Source organism: Oratosquilla oratoria, chromosome 11 (assembly GCF_046742065.1).
Source record: "Oratosquilla oratoria isolate Oo_2021 chromosome 11, ASM4674206v1, whole genome shotgun sequence".
NCBI lineage: Eukaryota > Metazoa > Arthropoda > Malacostraca > Stomatopoda > Squillidae > Oratosquilla > Oratosquilla oratoria.
In genome coordinates this window covers 24,494,755-24,513,470 of record NC_134787.1, presented here as the reverse complement: position 1 = coordinate 24,513,470, position 18,716 = coordinate 24,494,755, and the positions used below count along the sequence as shown (strand labels likewise).

At 38.2% G+C, this 18,716-nt stretch overlaps 1 protein-coding gene and 1 long non-coding RNA gene across 5 annotated transcripts in view; both read left to right on the top strand.

Moving 5' to 3' along the window:
* The first annotated feature begins 207 nt into the window (after positions 1-207).
* Positions 208-18,716, top strand: part of LOC143029675 (cytochrome P450 2L1-like) — a 52,569-nt gene continuing 34,060 nt past the window's right edge. Inside the window, exons 1-3 of one of the 4 annotated variants that reach the window (XM_076192489.1) lie at positions 208-348; positions 17,704-17,788; positions 18,255-18,351. In XM_076192489.1, the coding sequence (XP_076048604.1) occupies positions 17,704-17,788; positions 18,255-18,351 (182 nt within the window). In that variant the 5' untranslated portion in view covers positions 208-348. Of the gene's footprint in view, positions 349-14,221; positions 14,293-14,416; positions 14,459-17,566; positions 17,585-17,703; positions 17,789-18,254; positions 18,352-18,716 lie in introns of those variants that run through there. The other 3 variants (XM_076192490.1, XM_076192491.1, XM_076192492.1) reach the window with 3 other exon arrangements.
* Positions 15,106-15,731, top strand: LOC143029466 (uncharacterized). Its single transcript, XR_012966838.1, has 2 exons — positions 15,106-15,178; positions 15,281-15,731. It is a non-coding gene; the product is annotated as an uncharacterized LOC143029466 (long non-coding RNA).

Here is an 18,716-nt window from a genome sequence, read left to right as displayed (position 1 = left end):
TGAATTCACTAGTAGATTCTGTCAACCTAGCTATTCCTACACCAATAGGTGTCTTCCCCCTTACGTGGGAGGTAGCTGGCCATCACACTCCCATCCATCACCCATTTCCCTTTTATTTGGATAGAAAAACGAATGAAATAAACTAGTCATTCTTGAAAAAAATAACGTTTTCTTTTATAGGCCTAACAACGGCAACAGCAGTCCTAGTTGGCAACATAATCATAATAGCCGTCTCAAGGGCATTGCAAACTCAGTGTATATTCTCCAGTGATCATGCACACACACACACTCCCGTCTCAGTGCAACTAATCTTCCCCTCTGACTACGAAGCACTTCACTCATCGCAAGGTGTCGTATTACCGTTCAAAACAAATAAGTGTTCATCAACATACTGAAGTCCACAGTTTCTGTCATGTCATTCGGGAGTGGTGTCCTTTTGCATGCATAGTCTAACTGCCATCAAACGATTTTATTCAACTTAGGGAAAGCCTTTCATTAACCATCAGGTCACTAAATATTCTCTGTCAGAAGTTCCAGTTTGATATTTGCAGCGATTTTCGCATTCGGATGCACGCGCTTAACGACATTTCAAAACAAAGCAAGTGCACAGTAGGCCTCTCCTTCACAAGATGTCTTTGATCCGGGTCAGTTTCTCCCACGCATCCTTCACAGCCACACACGCCCAGAGTTGCATATGCATCACCGCTCCAAACCATCACCCATTCTTTTGATTAGAACTATAATAATGGTAGTAATGATGATAATAATAATATCAAAGAATGGTGAAGATGAACACAATTCATAATAATAACAATAATAATGATACATACATACATACATATACCAAAGTCAAAAGGCATAATTCCACTTCCACCCATTTCATCCCCACCCATTCCGCTCCCATCCGCCCCCCTCCCATCTTGGCTCGTCATTGATGACGCGTCATCTCTGCATCTCGCCCATCGCCCTGGATCAGAAGCAATGTAGCAAGAGACAGCGCATTCACAGCAAGGCGGCTTCATTTAATCGGCACCCCCCCCCCCTCTCCGTTCCCATATGCAGAAACGTTGAAGACGGGGAGAAATCCTTTCCGGTTGCGTCAAAATATCATTCACATAGCCATTCCCTATACCCCATCCACTCCCTTCCATGCATCGCAGTATCATCCATATACAGCCATTCTCCACTCACTCCTATTCTCTGCTCCCTCCCTTCCACCCTCATCAGACACCCCCCCCCCTCCTGCTCAACGCCTTCTTCATCCTATCCATCACATGTTCGGTCGCTCCATCCACCACCGCCTTCCACCACCCACACCAATCCTTCTTCACTCACTCCTTCCACACGCCTAAGCCATCCTAATAGTATCCCACCAATGCCATCTCCCCCTCCACCCCCGTTCTCCTCCACCCCTCGCCTCTCACTCCATCCAACCCTGCAACCCCTGTCAGAGAATTCACCTCAAGCACATCCAAACTCTTCCTCTCTTCTTTTCTTATGTTCCACGTCTCAGCTCCATACAGAGAGTTGTTTTAAATGGAAAAACTTCTAGATGGAAAAATGTTATGAGTGGAGTTCCTCAGGGTTCCGTTCTTGGGCCACTTCTATTCATAGTATATATAAATGATATAGACCATGGACTAAAATCTACTGTTTCCATATTTGCTGATGATACAAAACTGTGCAGAATGGCAAATGATCACTTAAACCAATTAGACATTCAAGAAGATTTAGATAAATTACAGCAATGGTCTGAAAAGTGGCTAATGAAATTTAACACAGGTAAATGCAAGGTAATGCACATAGGTAAAAATAACAGTAAGTACGATTACAAGTTATTTGGAAATTCGTTAACAAAAGTGGATAGTGAAAAAGATATCGGCGTAATTATCAGTAACGATCTCAAATCATCCAAGCAGTGTATTTCAGCCTCTGAGAAAGCAAATAATATTCTACGACTGATTGCGCGATCTTTTGATTTCAAAAGTCCATCACTCATTAACAAGCTATATAAATCGTTAGTTCGTCCACATTTGGAATATGCTGTTTCCGTATGGTCACCGAATCTCATTAAAGACATTGACAGACTGGAAAAAGTACGACGGCGAGCCACAAAACGGATTCCAAATATCAAAAATAAATATACGAAAATCGACTAAAACATATGAATCTGTTTTCCCTAAAAAGTGTAGACTCAGAGGTGACTTGATACAGGTCTTTGAAATTCTAAAGGGAATTGACAACATCAAAAGTGACAAAATTTTCACACTGAATGAGAATCAGACAAGAAACAATGGTCTCAAACTGTCCGGAAATAGATTCAATTTGGAAGTAGGTAGAAACAACTGTGCCAACCGTGTATCTAATTAATGGAATAAACTTCCTGCACAGGTAGTGCAATGTAGTTCAGCTCAAAGCTTTAAGAATCATTTAGATAAACACCTAAGCAAGATGCTGTAATGATTATAATTTATCTTATATTATTTGTTTTTGTTTTGTTATCATTTGTCTGTTTGATTTTCATTTATTATTAGTTATACTGTATGTCAATTTATTATTATTTACTATTTACCTGTTTGTTTATTATTTAACTATACCTATGCATTTATTTATGTATTTTATTTGTCATTTACATTATTACAGTTTTATTTATAAATTTATTTTTATTATGATTTTTTTTTTCGCATCCAACCTAGATATGGACCAAAAGGTCTCCTGTCGGCATGCTCCGCCTTTGTAATCCTTTGTGCCGTCGGCACAATGAACCCGCCCCCCATACACATCCACTCCCAAATGTCTACCACTCATTACACTTTCCAGTCACCCAAGGTACCCACTTGCTTTTCTCAACCCACAATCCACCCCTACCCTCCCCGCCACACGCGACCTCAAATCTCCCAATCCATCCACCTACTTCAACCTTTCTCCTCCAAGACTCACCTCCAAACCGCTGCACATCCCACCACCCCAGCCCCTCCTACATCCGCCATCAACTCTATCCTCTCGAATACCCTCCCAAACCCCGCCACTACCTCCCTCAATCCCCCCACCGATCCCGCCGGAAGCGCAGTGTCGCCAGCAAACAACAACTGGCCTACCTCCCACTTCTCTCCACCTTCAACTATCTCCACTACCTCGCCCTCAACCCTCGCAACAACCTCCTACACCACCCCATCCATGTACACAGCGATAGGACACATCTGTAGTAATTCTTCCCTTTATACTATAAAGTTTATAGTATAAGTAGTAATTATTCCCTATATATGTACTGTTTAATCCCTATATGGTAATTGTTTTATGTATGCAGTCTGCGTAGTCATTACGTAACTGCTTTACGTAGTAGTTACGTGCATCGTTAGGCCTACGCAATCCTGAGCACTAGGTAATCACTACCCTCTTTTTCTCCTTCTTCGAGTTCTTCTTCTTCTTCTTCTTCTTCGAGTTCTTCTTCTTCGAGTTCTTCTTCTTCGAGTTCTTCTTCTTCTTCGAGTTCTTCTTCTTCTTCGAGTTCTTCTTCTTCTTCGAGTTCTTCTTCTTCTTCGAGTTCTTCTTCTTAGAGTTCTTCTTCGAGTTCTTCGAGTTCTTCTTCGAGTTCTTCGAGTTCTTCTTCGAGTTCTTCGAGTTCTTCTTCTTCGAGTTCTTCTTCTTCGAGTTCTTCTTCTTCTTCGAGTTCTTCTTCTTCTTCGAGTTCTTCTTCTTCGAGTTCTTCTTCGAGTTCTTCTTCTTCTTCGAGTTCTTCTTCTTCGAGTTCTTCTTCAAGTTCTTCGAGTTCTTCTCTTTCGAGTTCTTCGAGTTCTTCTTTTTCGAGTTCTTCGAGTTCTTCTTTTTCGAGTTCTTCGAGTTCTTCGAGTTTTTCGAGTTCTTCTTCGAGTTCTTCGAGTTCTACTTCTTCTTCTTCTTCTTTGAGTTCTTCGAATTCTTCTTCTTCCTCTTCTTCTAGTTCTTCTTCTTCTTCGAGTTCTTCTTTTTCTTCTTCTTCTTTGAGTTCTTCTTCTTCTTCTTCTTCTTCTTCTTCGAGTTCTTCTTCTTCTTCGAGTTCTTCTTCTTCGAGTTCTTCTTCGAGTTCTTCTTCTTCGAGTTCTTCGAGTTCTTCTTCGAGTTCTTCTTCTTCTTCTTCTTCGAGTTCTTCTTCGAGTTCTTCGAGTTCTTCTTCGAGTTCTTCGAGTTCTTCTTCGAGTTCTTCGAGTTCTTCTTCGAGTTCTTCTCTTTCGAGTTCTTCGAGTTCTTCTTTTTCGAGTTCTTCGAGTTCTTCTTTTTCGAGTTCTTCGAGTTCTTCTTTTTCGAGTTCTTCGAGTTCTTCTTCGAGTTTTTCGATTTCTTCTTCGAGTTCTACTTCTTCTTCTTCTTCAAGTTCTTCTTCTTTCTCTTCTTCGAGTTCTTCTTCTTCGAGTTCTTCTTCTTCTTCTTCTTCTTCGAGTTCTTCCTCTTCTTCTTCTTCGATTTCTTCGAGTTCTTCTTCTTCGAGTTCTTCTTCTTCACCGTAGTTGGCGGTGTAACCGATTTACCCCCAAATGCCTCTCGCCTCAGGAAAAAGAAATAATTGTAACAGAATCTTTTTATTTAGTACCAGCAAAATAATGCTTTTGAAACCCATCTGACCTCTCTTGAGGGATTTCTCCGACGTAAACTTCCAAAGAATCCAAAACATCATCACTATACTTGTAAGTCTTATCCTCTTTTAACTTTTCATTAAACGTCAACAGCTTTCGCTGAAACACCTTCACCGTCTCTTTCACAGCTAAAGCTTTAGTCTCTCGATACAGGTCTGGGAACTTAAACATGTGTTCATTTTTCATCTTCTGAAATAGTTTTCTGTTTATGTTCAAATCCCCTTTAGTTAACTTCTTTTCGCGTGTAACCCACCTCCAGAAATGTCTATTTCTTTGCATCTGCAACTTTGAAGAATCCTTCCCCATGTCGGCGTGTGAGATGTGAGTCCGCTTATGAGAGGCGAGAAACGTGGAATAACCCTTACACGGACCGGGCACCGGGGTGTGTGTGAGCGAAATGCCACCAAACGCGGACCGGGCACCGGGGTGTGTGTGAGCGAAATGCCACCAAACGCGAAGGGTCAGTTTATTTTTTAATTATATAGATAAGGGAATTCTTTCAAAATGAAAACTGGGAAACAATACACAAAGAAGATACAACAGTAGAAGAGAAATGGAATATTTGGACAAAAATGTATAAAAAAGGAGTGGAAAAGTATGTCCCAAGACAAAAACAAGAAAAAGAATATGTAAAGTGCTGGTACAACAAAAGTTGTAGGGAGTTAAAAGACAAAAGAGACAAAGCTTGGACCAAATCGAAGAAATACAAAAGACCTGAAAAATGGACAATATATACTTGTTATAGAAATGAATATGCACAAGCGTGCAGAGAGGAAAAGAGAAAATATGAAAAAGATGTCATAGAAAAATGTAAAGATCAACCAAAACTATTTTACAGATTTGTAAACAGCAAACTGAAAAACAAACAAGATTTGGAGAAATTAAGACAAGGAGGAGTTGAATACACTGAGGAAATAGAAATGGCGGAAATTATGAACAAGCATTTTAAATTAGTGTTTACAAGGGAAAACATACAACCTGAAGAGATCGAATGGAAAGAGAAAGTCCCCCCTATGAAAGAAATAGAAATAACAAAGAATGAAATAATGAAACACTTGAGTAATCTTGATGTCAGAAAATCGCATGGACCAGATGAAATAGCAAACTGGATTTTGAAAGAATGCAGAAATGAACTGGCAGACAAAATACATAGCATAAACAGTTCCTTGAAGGAAGGAAAAGTCCCAGAAGATTGGAAAAAAGCAAATATAGTACCTATATATAAAGGAGGAAATAAAGAAGACCCTACCAACTATTGACCAGTCTCTCCAACAAGTACAATAGCAAAAATTTGTGAAAGAATTATCAAAAGTAAATGGGTAAAATATTTAGAAAAAAAAAACCAGCATGCTAAATCCAAGGCAATTTGGATTCAGACAAGGACGATCATGCATCACCAATTTAATATGTTTCTATTCAAGGCTAATAGATATAATACAAGAAAGAGATGGATGGGCTGATTGTGCATTTCTAGACCTAAAAAAAGCTTTTGACAAAGTACCATATAAGAAGTTGCTTAAGAAATTAGAAACTGAAGGAGGAATACAGGGCAAACTGCTTAAATGGATGGAAGACTTTTTGCAAGAAAGAAAAATGAGAGTAGTGATAAGAGACAAACACTCAAAATGGGATGACGTAAAAAGCGGTGTTCCACAAGGAACAGTTCTGGCCCCAATAATGTTTGCTATATATATTAATGATATGGATGAAGAAATTGAAAGTTATATGAGCTTCTTTGCAAATGATGCAAAAATATTTAAAAAAAAAGTGAACACTGAAGAAGATTGTGAGTCACTACAGAGTGATCTAAATAAAGTACAGGAATGGAGTAGGAAGTGGGAGATGGAGTTCAACACTAAAAAGTGTAGTATAATGGAATTTGGAAAAAGCAAAAACAGAATAACAGGATCATATAAATTGGGAGAAGAAGGAATAAAAAAAGTAGAAAATGAGAAGGATCTGGGAGTCATTGTTATGAATAATTAATATGTCACCTGAGAAACATAAATAAGATTTTTGGAGAAACTTATAATTTAATAAGAACAATCAAAGTGCGTAAAATACAACTAGGTAAATACACACACACACACACATATATATATATATATATATATATATATATATATATATATATATATATATATATATATATATTCGTGAAGCGTGGCAGGAGATTCTCTTTTAAGCATATTCTGGGGGAATGAGAGGGGAAGAAGCAAATTTCGAATTGACATTGGTAACTTATATTAACACAGAAGTCTATGTTATATACAAAATAAATGAAAATAAATAAAACACAGTATAATAAACCCAAGACGTTTCGCAGATCGTTCTGCATCTTCAGTTGTAATGAAGGGAAGTGTGACCAAGACGAGTATAAATATGTATAAAGGAAAAACTTGGAGAGGTCACTTAATGACTCTCCTCTGTTTGGCTGGCGCTATTTGGTTGGTTCCTAAGCCTAGCCGATCGCCTAAGGCATGACATTTTATCCTCTGCGGGGATATTTTGGACCTTTATGGGTGTTCTCTGATCTGGTGGTTGTATTTTGGTGAACAAATGTCTCCTACGTGCAGGTTTCATGCTGGGGAGGAGGGAGAAATCATTTGTTTGTACATTAATAATGGGTTGTAAATCTTTTATGATTACAGCCTCCAAAATGGTCAAACGTTGGAGGTCCTTCTCCTCTGCGACGATTTCTGTGTTGTGTACCATGGTTTCCCTGTCGAGATGGCGTCTGTGGTGGGTCCAAAGGTGTTGTTTCGGTCCTCCTTGTTGTAGGTGAAGGGTGATTCTTCTGGACAGGGTGGTAGTTGTCCTTCTCACGTAGGTAGATAGGGGCGTACAGTCCTCCAGAAGAATCACCCTTCACCTACAACAAGGAGGACCGAAACAACACCTTTGGACCCACCACAGACGCCATCTCGACAGGGAAACCATGGTACACAACACAGATTTTTTTTGTATAGGCACCTTTTGATCAGGTCTTGTAACATATATCTGTGGTAATTATTATTGGGAATATTAGTGCTTACCATGACCATGGTCATAAAGGAATTAAAAAATGGAAAAGCTCCAAGCTGTGACGAAATACCAGCAGAACTACTAAAAAATGGGCTAAAGTCCTGGAAAAAGAGATTTATAAATTAATAAAAGAAATATGGAATAAAGAAAAATTACCAACAAAATGGCAAAAGGGGATTATTATTCCAATTTATAAGAAAGGAAGCAAACTAGAGTGTGACAATTATAGAGGGATAAGCCTATTATGCGTGTTATACAAAGTATACACAAGAATTCTAATGAAGCGGCTTAAACCATACACAGAACAGGGGTTGGGGGAATATCAGTGTGGATTTAGGCGAAACAGATCAACTGCGGAACATATTCACACAGTCCGCCAACTAATGGAGAAATATTACGAATATGATAAGACCCTATATCAGCTATTTGTAGATTTCAAACAAACATATGATAGTGTACACAGACCATCAATGTGGCACATAATGGCAGAACTGAATATTCCAGCTAAATTAATATCCCTCATTAAAACGTGCTACATAGGAAGCAGATGTACAGTAAGAGTTGGAAGGAAAGATACAGAAAGTTTCAATATACATAGTGGCCTTAGGTAGGGATGTATGCTGTCTCCTTTGCTGTTTAATCTTGCACTGGAGAAAGCAGTCAGGCAGATTACCAACCATCCAGGTGGAGCTAAGTTATGCAATGGTCAGATAACCCACCTCGCTTATGCCGATGATGTGGATGTGGTGGCCGAGACTGTGTAGGAAATTAACGAGATCTTTACAGTATTCCAGAAAACTGCAGAACAGATAGGCCTAAAAAAAGCAATGAGCAGAAAATGGAAATTATGAAACTAAGTAGAAATGGGAATTATACACCAGGAGAAGAGCAAGTTGGATCACTAAGGGTGAAGAAAGTGGATAAGTTCAAGTGCCTGGGATCCATTGTCAGTGAGAGAAATGAATTGGACATGGAAATAAACGAACGAATAGCTGTAGGAAACAGATGTTACCATGCCCTGGCATCTGTAATGAAGAGTCGGACCATCAGCAGAACTAAGATAAGAACATATAATATAGTAATAAAACCAACAGTCCTGTACGGATGTGAGACATGGACACTGACAAAAGAAAGGGAGAAGAGACTGGAATTCTTTTTAAAACAATATCCTGAGAAGAATCCTCGGCCCAGTATATGATGAAGAAGAAGGGAAATGGAGACGAAGACATAACAGGGAAATTAGAGATCAGACTCGGCAACCGTACATTCAGGATGAAATACGGGGAAGAAGAGCAAAGTGGGCTGGATACTGCGTACGAATGGAGGCAGACAGACTACCAAAGAAGGTGATGGAAGGAGGAGTAGAGGGCAGACGACCAGTAGGGAGACCCAGGTATAGATGGATGGATGGAGTAAAGAAGGACGTGGAGAGGACTGGAAAGGATTGGCAGAGGATAGAACCATCTGGAGAGGCATAGTGAAGGCGGTGAAGGGCCGTCCAGCCTGACAACCAAAGACTATAAAGGAAAGACGGGAAAGCTCACGGAAAGCCGCATCGTCCACATACATTTTACTGTGCGGCTCTCTCACTAGATGGCGTGTACGCCAATCACCAGTTTTAACTGCATCGTCTGTTTGTTTACAATTAAGCGGGACATTCAATCATAGAGTGTGGGCGGAACTATCACCCATGTGTGGTGTGCAAAAAGAAAAAAATGCCTTTCCCCAACTAATACTTCAAGTTTTTCCTAAAGACAGAGAAAGGTAAGAGATTCAACATACACAATACATGGAAACTTTAACAGAAAATGGAGGAATGAAATAGAACATAGTTAAAATCTTCTTTATCTTTATGTCAGACTCGGTGCAGTGTCACTTAGCTTGGAAATGAAAATTATAGATGAATACCTTACAAATATCTAGAAATATGAATTGATCATGTCAAATTCATACCATATCTTTATGGCAGTCCCAGGCAGGCACAGCAACTTTGATATAGTTATGTCATGTTCTTAGCTTGTGGTAAAGTTATAAACTTTTACCTTAATTTTGAATAAATGGCCAAATACACAGCAAAAAAAAGTTGAATCGCATGTATGTTTTTTTTTTTTTTGTAGGTTGTGACTGCTTCTTAAAGTTCTTTGGTAGTTTTAAAATTTAACGGTTTTTGTTGAATGATTTCTGTGTTATGCTTGTTCTTTTACGGTCTCACTAAACGCCGACCAAAGCCGACCAAACCCAAATAATGACGGCTTTTGCTCAAATGCATAATTTTATATAGTAATTAGCATGTGGTTGCATTATTTGACCAATTTTCTTTTTAAATGTGTGATTATCATGTAATTTGATCAAAGAGAAGTTACGTTTTTATCGTCTGCAAAATTACCTAAGTCGACCAACGCCGACCAAACCCAAACAATGACGGCTTTTGCTCAAATGCATAATTTTATATAAAAATTAGGATATGGTTACATTATTTGACCTATTTTCTTTAAAATGTGTGATTTTCATGCAATTTGATCAAAGAAAATTTACGCATTTATCCTCTGCAAAATTACCAACCACAGCTACGAATGCCGTCCGACTCACTAATAGCCGACCAACGCCGAACAAGGACGGTTTATACTCAAATGCACGATTTTGTATATGTATATATAAAAAAAACGAGCATATGGTTGCATTATTTGACTTATTTTCTTTAAAATGTGTGATTTCCATATCATTTGATCAAAGAAATTACGTTTTTATCCTCTGCAAAATTACCAACCGCAGCTACGAATGCCGTCCGACTCACTCATAGGCGACCAAATCTCAAACAAGGACGGTTTTTGCTCAAATGCATAATTTCATATAAAAAACTAGCATATGGTTACATTATTTTACCTATTTTCTCTAAAATGTGTGATTTCCATGTAATTTGATCAAAGAAGTTATGTTTTTATCCTCTGCAAAATTATTTTATGTATGATTGCAAATCTTGTTTGTTTGATTTTGTGACTTATTTCTTGCATGTTCATCCTTTTATTTTTGTCTATGTTTTTTACAATACAGTACCTGTCTTGCTACATATGTATATATTTTTGTTTGTTTGCTTTTGGGGTTTTCCTTTGTTCTGTTAACATTTTTTGCTTTATTTTTGCTTAATATGCATGTTATGTCTGCTTCTTTGTTTATTTTTGTTTCATATTGTTTTTGATTACTGATTTTCCAATGTTTCGTTTGGTATTTAATATCTGATTGCATGTTTTGGTTGCCTGATGTATGGTTCATTTTTGAAGTTGAATAATGTTATTTCTTTTAGTTTGTTTGGTATATGTTCTTTACAAGACAGTATTGCTTTGTTGCAAATAAAAGAATCTCATGTATACCAAACTTTTACTATCCTTGTTTGTATAATTTGTGTACAGATACTTGAATAAGTATACAAAGTTCAAACATAAGCACAAGCACAAACAAGAAAAACATGATATTACAGAAATAATAAGATAAATATAACTAAAATAACATTTTAAATTTTAACTGTTTACTCAATTTCAAATATTTAGTAATGAATGATGCATTGTGCAGAAGTATTTTACCAACTTTTGATTTTATAAATGTGATCATGTGTGTAAAGCATATATTAAATAGTCTTGTTTGCATGCAAAAGTCATAAAATTACTACTCATTATTTTATAAAGAGAAAGTAAAACTTTTTCGAGATGTTGATTATTTTAGCGAAAGGATCAGATTTAAAATTTCCATAAACACTATATATAATACAAGTTAAGTATGATTTGAAAGCCGCGCTACGCCACTTCCGATTTATAGTTTGGGGCTCTGTCGATAGATGGCGCGCATTCCCGCTGGATGGATGACGTTTTCTTATTAGTAAAAGATAGAAGCTTTCCTATATAGTCTTTGCTGACAACCAACAGATTCAGATTCAGATTAGTGCTTACCTCGGTTCGGGAACTTTCCCTCGAGGTGTTGTTATCTTTCGATTCGGGAGCCTACCCTGAAACTTCGAGCCACGCCTATCGTAGCTTTAGATAAGGTACGATTAAACTCCCCTCCCTTTTATTTGTTAAATCTATGAAGTAATTTTGGTTTGATAAATCGGGAAACTTTGAGAAATTACTTTAAGTGAAAGTTGATCCGTGGCTTCGAGTTTTTTTCGAACACGTAGGAGTCCCGCCGAATACCGGTATGACTAATTACCCCACCGGACTCCATCGGACCGCACCGGACCTTTACACAAGCTAAAACCTACCCCACCGGAGGTGCAGATTGATCGTTGGTCAAATGGAATGTGTATTTTGACAGTTTGACCAGTGGTATAAAATTTGGCTCATACCTACCCCACCGGACCAGTTAACTGAATAAAATTCAAGTGAGGACGTTCTGGGGTAAAAGGGGCAATGTCACAGGCTGTTAATTGACCAATTGACTGAATGAAGTTCAAGCAAGTGACGTTCTGAGGTAAAAGTCAGTGAAAGTGGCAATATGGCACCGTTTATTGAATATTAACTGAGATAAAAGTCACTGTTAACTGACCGGCCCAATTAAATCAATGGTAAGTGACGTTCAGAGATGAAAAAGCGATGGAGGATGATTTACCGAATAAATTCAAATAAAAATAAAACGAAGTGATTATTCGCCCGTATACGATCGAACTGTCACAATTTTTTAAATTGTGACACCCAGCTCGTTGTCTCCCTTCCCATTTTCTCGTCTGTTTTCTCTCCGTATCAGCCCTTAATTCCCCATACTCGGGGGAATTTCCAGTCCTTAAGACTTCTAGTAGCAACATCCTGTACTTTCTCGTTATCCTCTTTATCTGTCATGTCATTTTTGACAACCAATTCAATGCCTTAACGAAGGGAGAGACTTCTAATATCTAGAAACACCCCCCCCCCTTTTGATTTGTGTTCTCGGAGCCATGCTCAACGGTATTCGCGCCCATACAAAGCACTCAAACACACCCCCTCCCCCCCCCCTGCGCGCTGCCACATATTTGATTAAGCTAGGCAATTAGAATTATTAGGACTGTGTTTAACCCGCTCGTGAACAGTGTCTACCTCAAAGAACACTTGGAACTGTGTCACCCTCCCGCATGAACATTATTCGTAGTACCCTTCGCAACTAGGGACGGAGACATAGTACTATTGGCAACGTCGGAAGCCGGCTAGCGGACATCGTGACCTGACCTGTCGCAGGACACAGGCAGTCTAAGCATCGAGTTCGAAAAAGGAGGTCAGACCGCTCGATCTCGGAATAGTAAGCGCGTCCTTTCCTCCCTCAAGTGACTGTTGGGGATTTATATCCTCTGGAATAAATCGAGTGACGATTATTTGGGTATAAACCCCTCAAGCAAAAACTGAGTGTAGTGCGATGGACCGGGAAAAGTACGCCGACGAAGTGACTTACAACCCCCATCACAGCGCGCCCAGGCCGTCCACTCCCCGCCCCCACCAAACGAAGTGGCGCCGATCGTAGCTCAGCAGGAGATCAGGCTAATTGAAGACGTCTCCACAAGCAAGACAATTATAAGTACACATTAAACAACAATTTCTTAAACTAGGAACGCGCGCAGGGAATAGATAGGATGTATGTATGTATGTGAACCCAACTGTTAAAACCCTTATTTAATGTCAAGTAGCTTAATTTTAGTGTCTAATTATCCAATTCATTAAAACTCACAATAGGAGTTCTGGGTTTCATTAGCCTAGGACGGTTCTCTTTATGAGTTGTCCCCACACCCCTCTTTGATTTCCGTACATACACGCTTGCTGTGAGGAAGCAAGCGTGGTCCCGTGTGGTAAATGCGAATTTCCTGGCCTTCGGTTCCCCACTGAGATTATCATCCTCCTCCATTCTTCACTCCCTTGAGGTACGTATTTCCCCACGTTCCCTCAACCACCTCCTCCTCCTTCCACTGTCCAGGAAATTTGTAATACGAACAGTGCATATTTTTATTGTTATTCCACCGTCAGTATACGGTTGTCCAAGAACAATGATTAGAGAGGTTGAGATTTCACTACGTAAACGAAAACGAATACTACGTATAATGTACAAGGTCACGTGAACAAGTACACTGAATTCTAATGTTAAATATCCGTATAAGGATACGGATACGTGATAAGTTTGAAATCTCAACCTCACTATTATCATGGAGATGCTATTATTATTCGCCCGTATACGAATAATTGGTATTGGTACTATCAGAATCAGATAAATGTTTATTGTTCCGTATAAAACATTGATGTACATTTTATTCAGGTAGAAGTACAATAAAATAAGCCTCCGGTGCGGTCCCATACAAACTCTCTCGAACCTCTCGGCATGCAACATCAAGTGGTGTTACAAATACAAGTCATGTGCAAACTGTCAAAATACACATTCCATGCTAACCTACGATCAATCTCAACCTCCGGTGGGGTAGGTATAAGCTTGGATAAAGGTCCGGTGCGGTCCGATGGAGTCCGGTGCGGTCCGGTGGAGTCCGGTGGGGTAAGTAGTCAAACGCTCGAATACGGCCACTATCGTCAGGTCAGAAGATAGTTCACCCAGAGCTCTGGTTCTTGACAGACCACTCTAAAAACCTGTGGGCAAGGGACTTTTTAACGTCTTCACATCAGAAGCCTTCAAGTTTAACCTAGTTTGAGAGCGCTACCAAGTAAGTTCTCAGACTTTCTAATGCATTTGTTAAACCGCAATTACCATATATCTGAACTCTTTTTGAGGCTATTCTATCCAGCTCAACAAGGGAATGAAAATATATACAGCAATAAGTGTGATGATGAACTGTGAATTAACTTGAAAATGTACGGATTTAAATTCATGTATATACATTGTGTTTACTTTAAATGACTCGCAGAAGTAAATTCATATTTGCTAGGTTAATGTGTGTAATTATCTAGGGGGCCGTCCAGATGAATTTCCGTCAAAAAATCGAAATATTCGAAAAAAAAAGTCCCTGTCATCTAGTGGCCTTTGGCAATCCAGTCCTGAAATATTTCAGCGAAATACCAAAAAATAAAGGAGTTGTGGCTATTTTTCTGCCCCCCACCCCCACTTTCTAGTACACCTTCGCTGCACAAATGTTCGATAAAGTTATTTCATCGCAATAAAAATGGCACAAATGCGTTGTATTTTGTTATTCACTAATATAGACTACTTGGAAACACATCCTCGACTGCAATCTGTTCACTCGGTACGTAAGCTGAGCGAATCATTGTGGAGAGAAATCGAATTGTCGTTCCTTGGAGATAGATAGATATATAGAACTTTTATTTACTTTTATTTGAAGCTATAATCATTTCAAGAATGCCTAAACATTCGAAGAAGAAGCGTGTGTTTCATGAAAGCTAAGAAACTGAATCAAATCATCGAGGTACTGGAGACGACTCATAGCAGTGACCTTGAATAGTGCTGCTGATGCGCCAGCCCGGGACGCGCGAAGCCGAGCGCGTTTTAACCCCTACCCCGCCGGTCAGGTCTAGATTCCATACTCGCTAGTAGATGACGTCACGGGATCATTTGCAAGGATGTATACGTCATCAGTTCCTGTGTAAGATGGCGGCGACCATGCAGGCATTGATCCTTTGTCAGTAACATTTGATGTTAGTAAAATGAGGGAACACCTTGTAGTATGTCTTAAAAAGGGAGATTTCACCATGTTTCCACATAAAAAACTCAATAAAGCTAGATTGCCACAAAATGAGAGGTATGAAACTATCACCAAATATTGTAAGTGTCATGTCTATCGTCCTGGAAAACTGATGATAGAGTGCAGCTCTTGTAAACAGTGGTATCATAACAACTGTGTAAATCTGTCTGTGCATGATGTCAGGGAAATGTGCACAGATGACACTTACACTTGCCCTCAATGTAGGAATGATTGAGAATTGTGCTGCAAATAAAAATAAAGTGTTTTTACCAGTAGAGATTTTCCACCTACATGTATAGGCCTACATGTATTTTAATTGTGCTGCTGTAAATAAGAATAAGTGATTTTCCACATACATGTATTTTAATATTGAGATTTTCCACATACATGTATTTTAATATTGTTCTGCTGTAAATAAAAATAAGACCATTTTTATATAAAAAAAATTCAAGTCTCTTGTCTTTTCCTAGCAGTTCAAACTTTTTAAATGTAAAAAACGTCCACCCAGTAATAGTAATATATTTATATATTATATAATTCATCATTCCACGTGAATTTTTTTTATAAAGTTTTGATATTTTAATTTTCTTCCATAAAAGAAGCTTGAAGTCTAATATTGCGTTTTATTTGGGCCACTGAATGTCTTCCGTCACATCGGACTTCGGAAACTTCCGAAAATACCCGACATTGCCCGAAGTGATAACAACACAAAAACGTGACGTCAAGATCTAAGAATATAAGGTCTAACCACTTCCGACCGAATTTCGAGGGAGTTGGCGCTGCGGGCCCGTGAACGTCACCTGGCTGTTCAAAGTGGGGTTAGCGGGTCCTATAGCTGTCAGTTGAAGCTGGTCCGTCGTTCGAAAATGACGTCGCCTTCGCTCGCACTGCTCCACGCAATTAGTTATATTCTGACAAATATTATATAAAATATATATATAAATATATATAAAATATTATAGTTCCTGTCTATATATATGAATATATAATATATATGATATATAATATATATGATATATATATATATATATATATAAAATATTATAGTTCCTGTCTTCCTTGGCGTTTCACAGTTTTCTTCAGTGTATCACAAAGAGAAAATGGACTCAGCCAAATGACGTCAGAAGCTGCGCAGAAGAATGTAAACGGTCTGACCTGTATAATTAGACCTTGCGTGACGTCATCTACTAGCGAGTATGGAATCTAGACCTGACCCTTCACCGCCCTCCGTATCCTCGTTTCCAATGACGTCACCGCAACCATCGAGCATGCGTTACGTACATCACGACACTACAAATGACGCTCCGAGTGCTTTTTTTTCATCACAAGAGCGACTGTCATTGATCATAACTTTGGAAGGACACATAATAATCTTTCTCACTTGGTTAGAGTCAATTCCATCATTACAAAAGCACTTGAACAAGACAAAAACATTGATTCATTGCCAAATAAAGTCTATCTATCTATCAATCAATATCTAACTATTTATCAGCTCCGATTTCAAGTAAGCTTTCTAGTAAGCGAACCTGGAGACAATGAGAGACGTCACGTCCTGAAACCCTCGCCTTCTGACCTCCTTATACCTCGTAAAACGGGGGATCAAGTATCAGCTACACTTTATAATAACATGTGAATGACATAGAATGCATGAAGATTGGCGCAGAGAAAAAAATCGAAATGAAAAATACAAAAAAATGCAATGAAATGTATTTTGAACTTCAAAGCTCAATATCTCAAAACTACCCTTTTCTCTACATTTTTTCTATCTCCTCCGTAACTACTCGGGCGATTTTAATGGGGTTTGGATCATTTGAAAGCTGAATAAATTTGCAAACTTTTTATTGTGGGGTTTTTTGTTTTTGTTTTATAGAAGTTGATATATTGTATTTTGAAAAAAAAAATATGACACGTTTAAAAAAAAAAATTCTCCTAAACTAAGAGGAAATTCCAAAAAACGCCACAATGATTTTTTAGGTATTGCTATAGAGCATTTGTGTGATTTTTTCAGCATGCTCAGTCAATGGATAAGTGAGGAGATACAACTTTTGTAATTGGTCAAAAAACTGTTTTTTATTAATAACTTCATTGTTTTTCAACCAAATGATATAAAAATTGGTGGTGAACATCTCAGTATATGTATATATAATATATTAAAAATTCGCGAAATTCCGATCATAATTGACGAAGTTCGTTTTCGAGCGGGACGGCCCCCTATGATCAGTTGAAAGAATCCATGTACCTTACCTTTCAATCAGAAATTATCATTTCAGTATATTTTTTAAGGAATTATTGAATTTAAGTAATTAATTGAAATTTATATATATATGTAAATAATATGATTGTATTGTAATGAGGTCTGAGTGTAATCTATATAAAATTCAAACCAAAAACTTTGCTTAATCTAATGTTTTTCTGCAGATGCTGACTGAGATACTCCTGAGTGTGTTGTTTCTCATAGTCTGTGTCTACTTTCTGGATACAAAGCCCAAGAATCTTCCCCCAGGTATGTTGTAGCATATTTCAGTATAAGGTAGTGTTATTGTTTATTTTCTCAGTATATCTAATTAAATGAACCAACATTAAATCAAATCGGTACAATATAAGATATTGCCAGGGTTGCACAAGTAGATGTCCAATCATTTTTTCCCACTATTATATCTGTGGGTATTCCCTGTGTTTTACTCCCTTTTACCTCACCCAGATAACCCAATCCTGGAGCTGAAGGGTGGATCTTGCTCTGAACAGGGTCACACTAAATGACGACCCCCATTAAGTGGACATCCAAAATCGAGTCAAATAATTATAAGCCACTTCTTGCTGTACATTAAATTCTATTAGTGCCTCAGAGTATTTGAAGAAATAGTTAATGATTTTGTGTAAACAATGGGCTTATATAACCCTTAATTCATCAGCATGTGTAGCACCAAAATGATTATCTGAGATATGTTATCAACCACTTCTGTTTGCAGGACTATGGGGCCTTCCAGTTGTTGGATATATATTCTCTACATTACCATTTCCAGAACAAATAAAAAACTTAAAAAGAAGATTTGGAGACATTGCTACGTAAGAATGTTACTAATTATTGTAACTAATATTAGTAACATATAGAATAAAATCTGTTGACAAGAAAATAAAAAAGTATGATATATACTTGAAATATAATCCAGCAGTTGCCAAGCCTCAATTGCAGGCCCCTTTGATCATGAGTCTCACTCACTACTATCTTGCTATGTAGAATGTCTAAAAGAATGGAAACCAGATACAAATCCTCTGTGGAGGTGGCTGAAATCTACAGCCCCAATTACTATTTTCTACAATTTCCAATGTCACAAGCTAAGGATAGCAGCCATTTGAATGAAGCTTTTATTCACTTCACTGTTGTAACTATTATGGAACAAATCATTAGTTACAGCAATGTATATCAAATA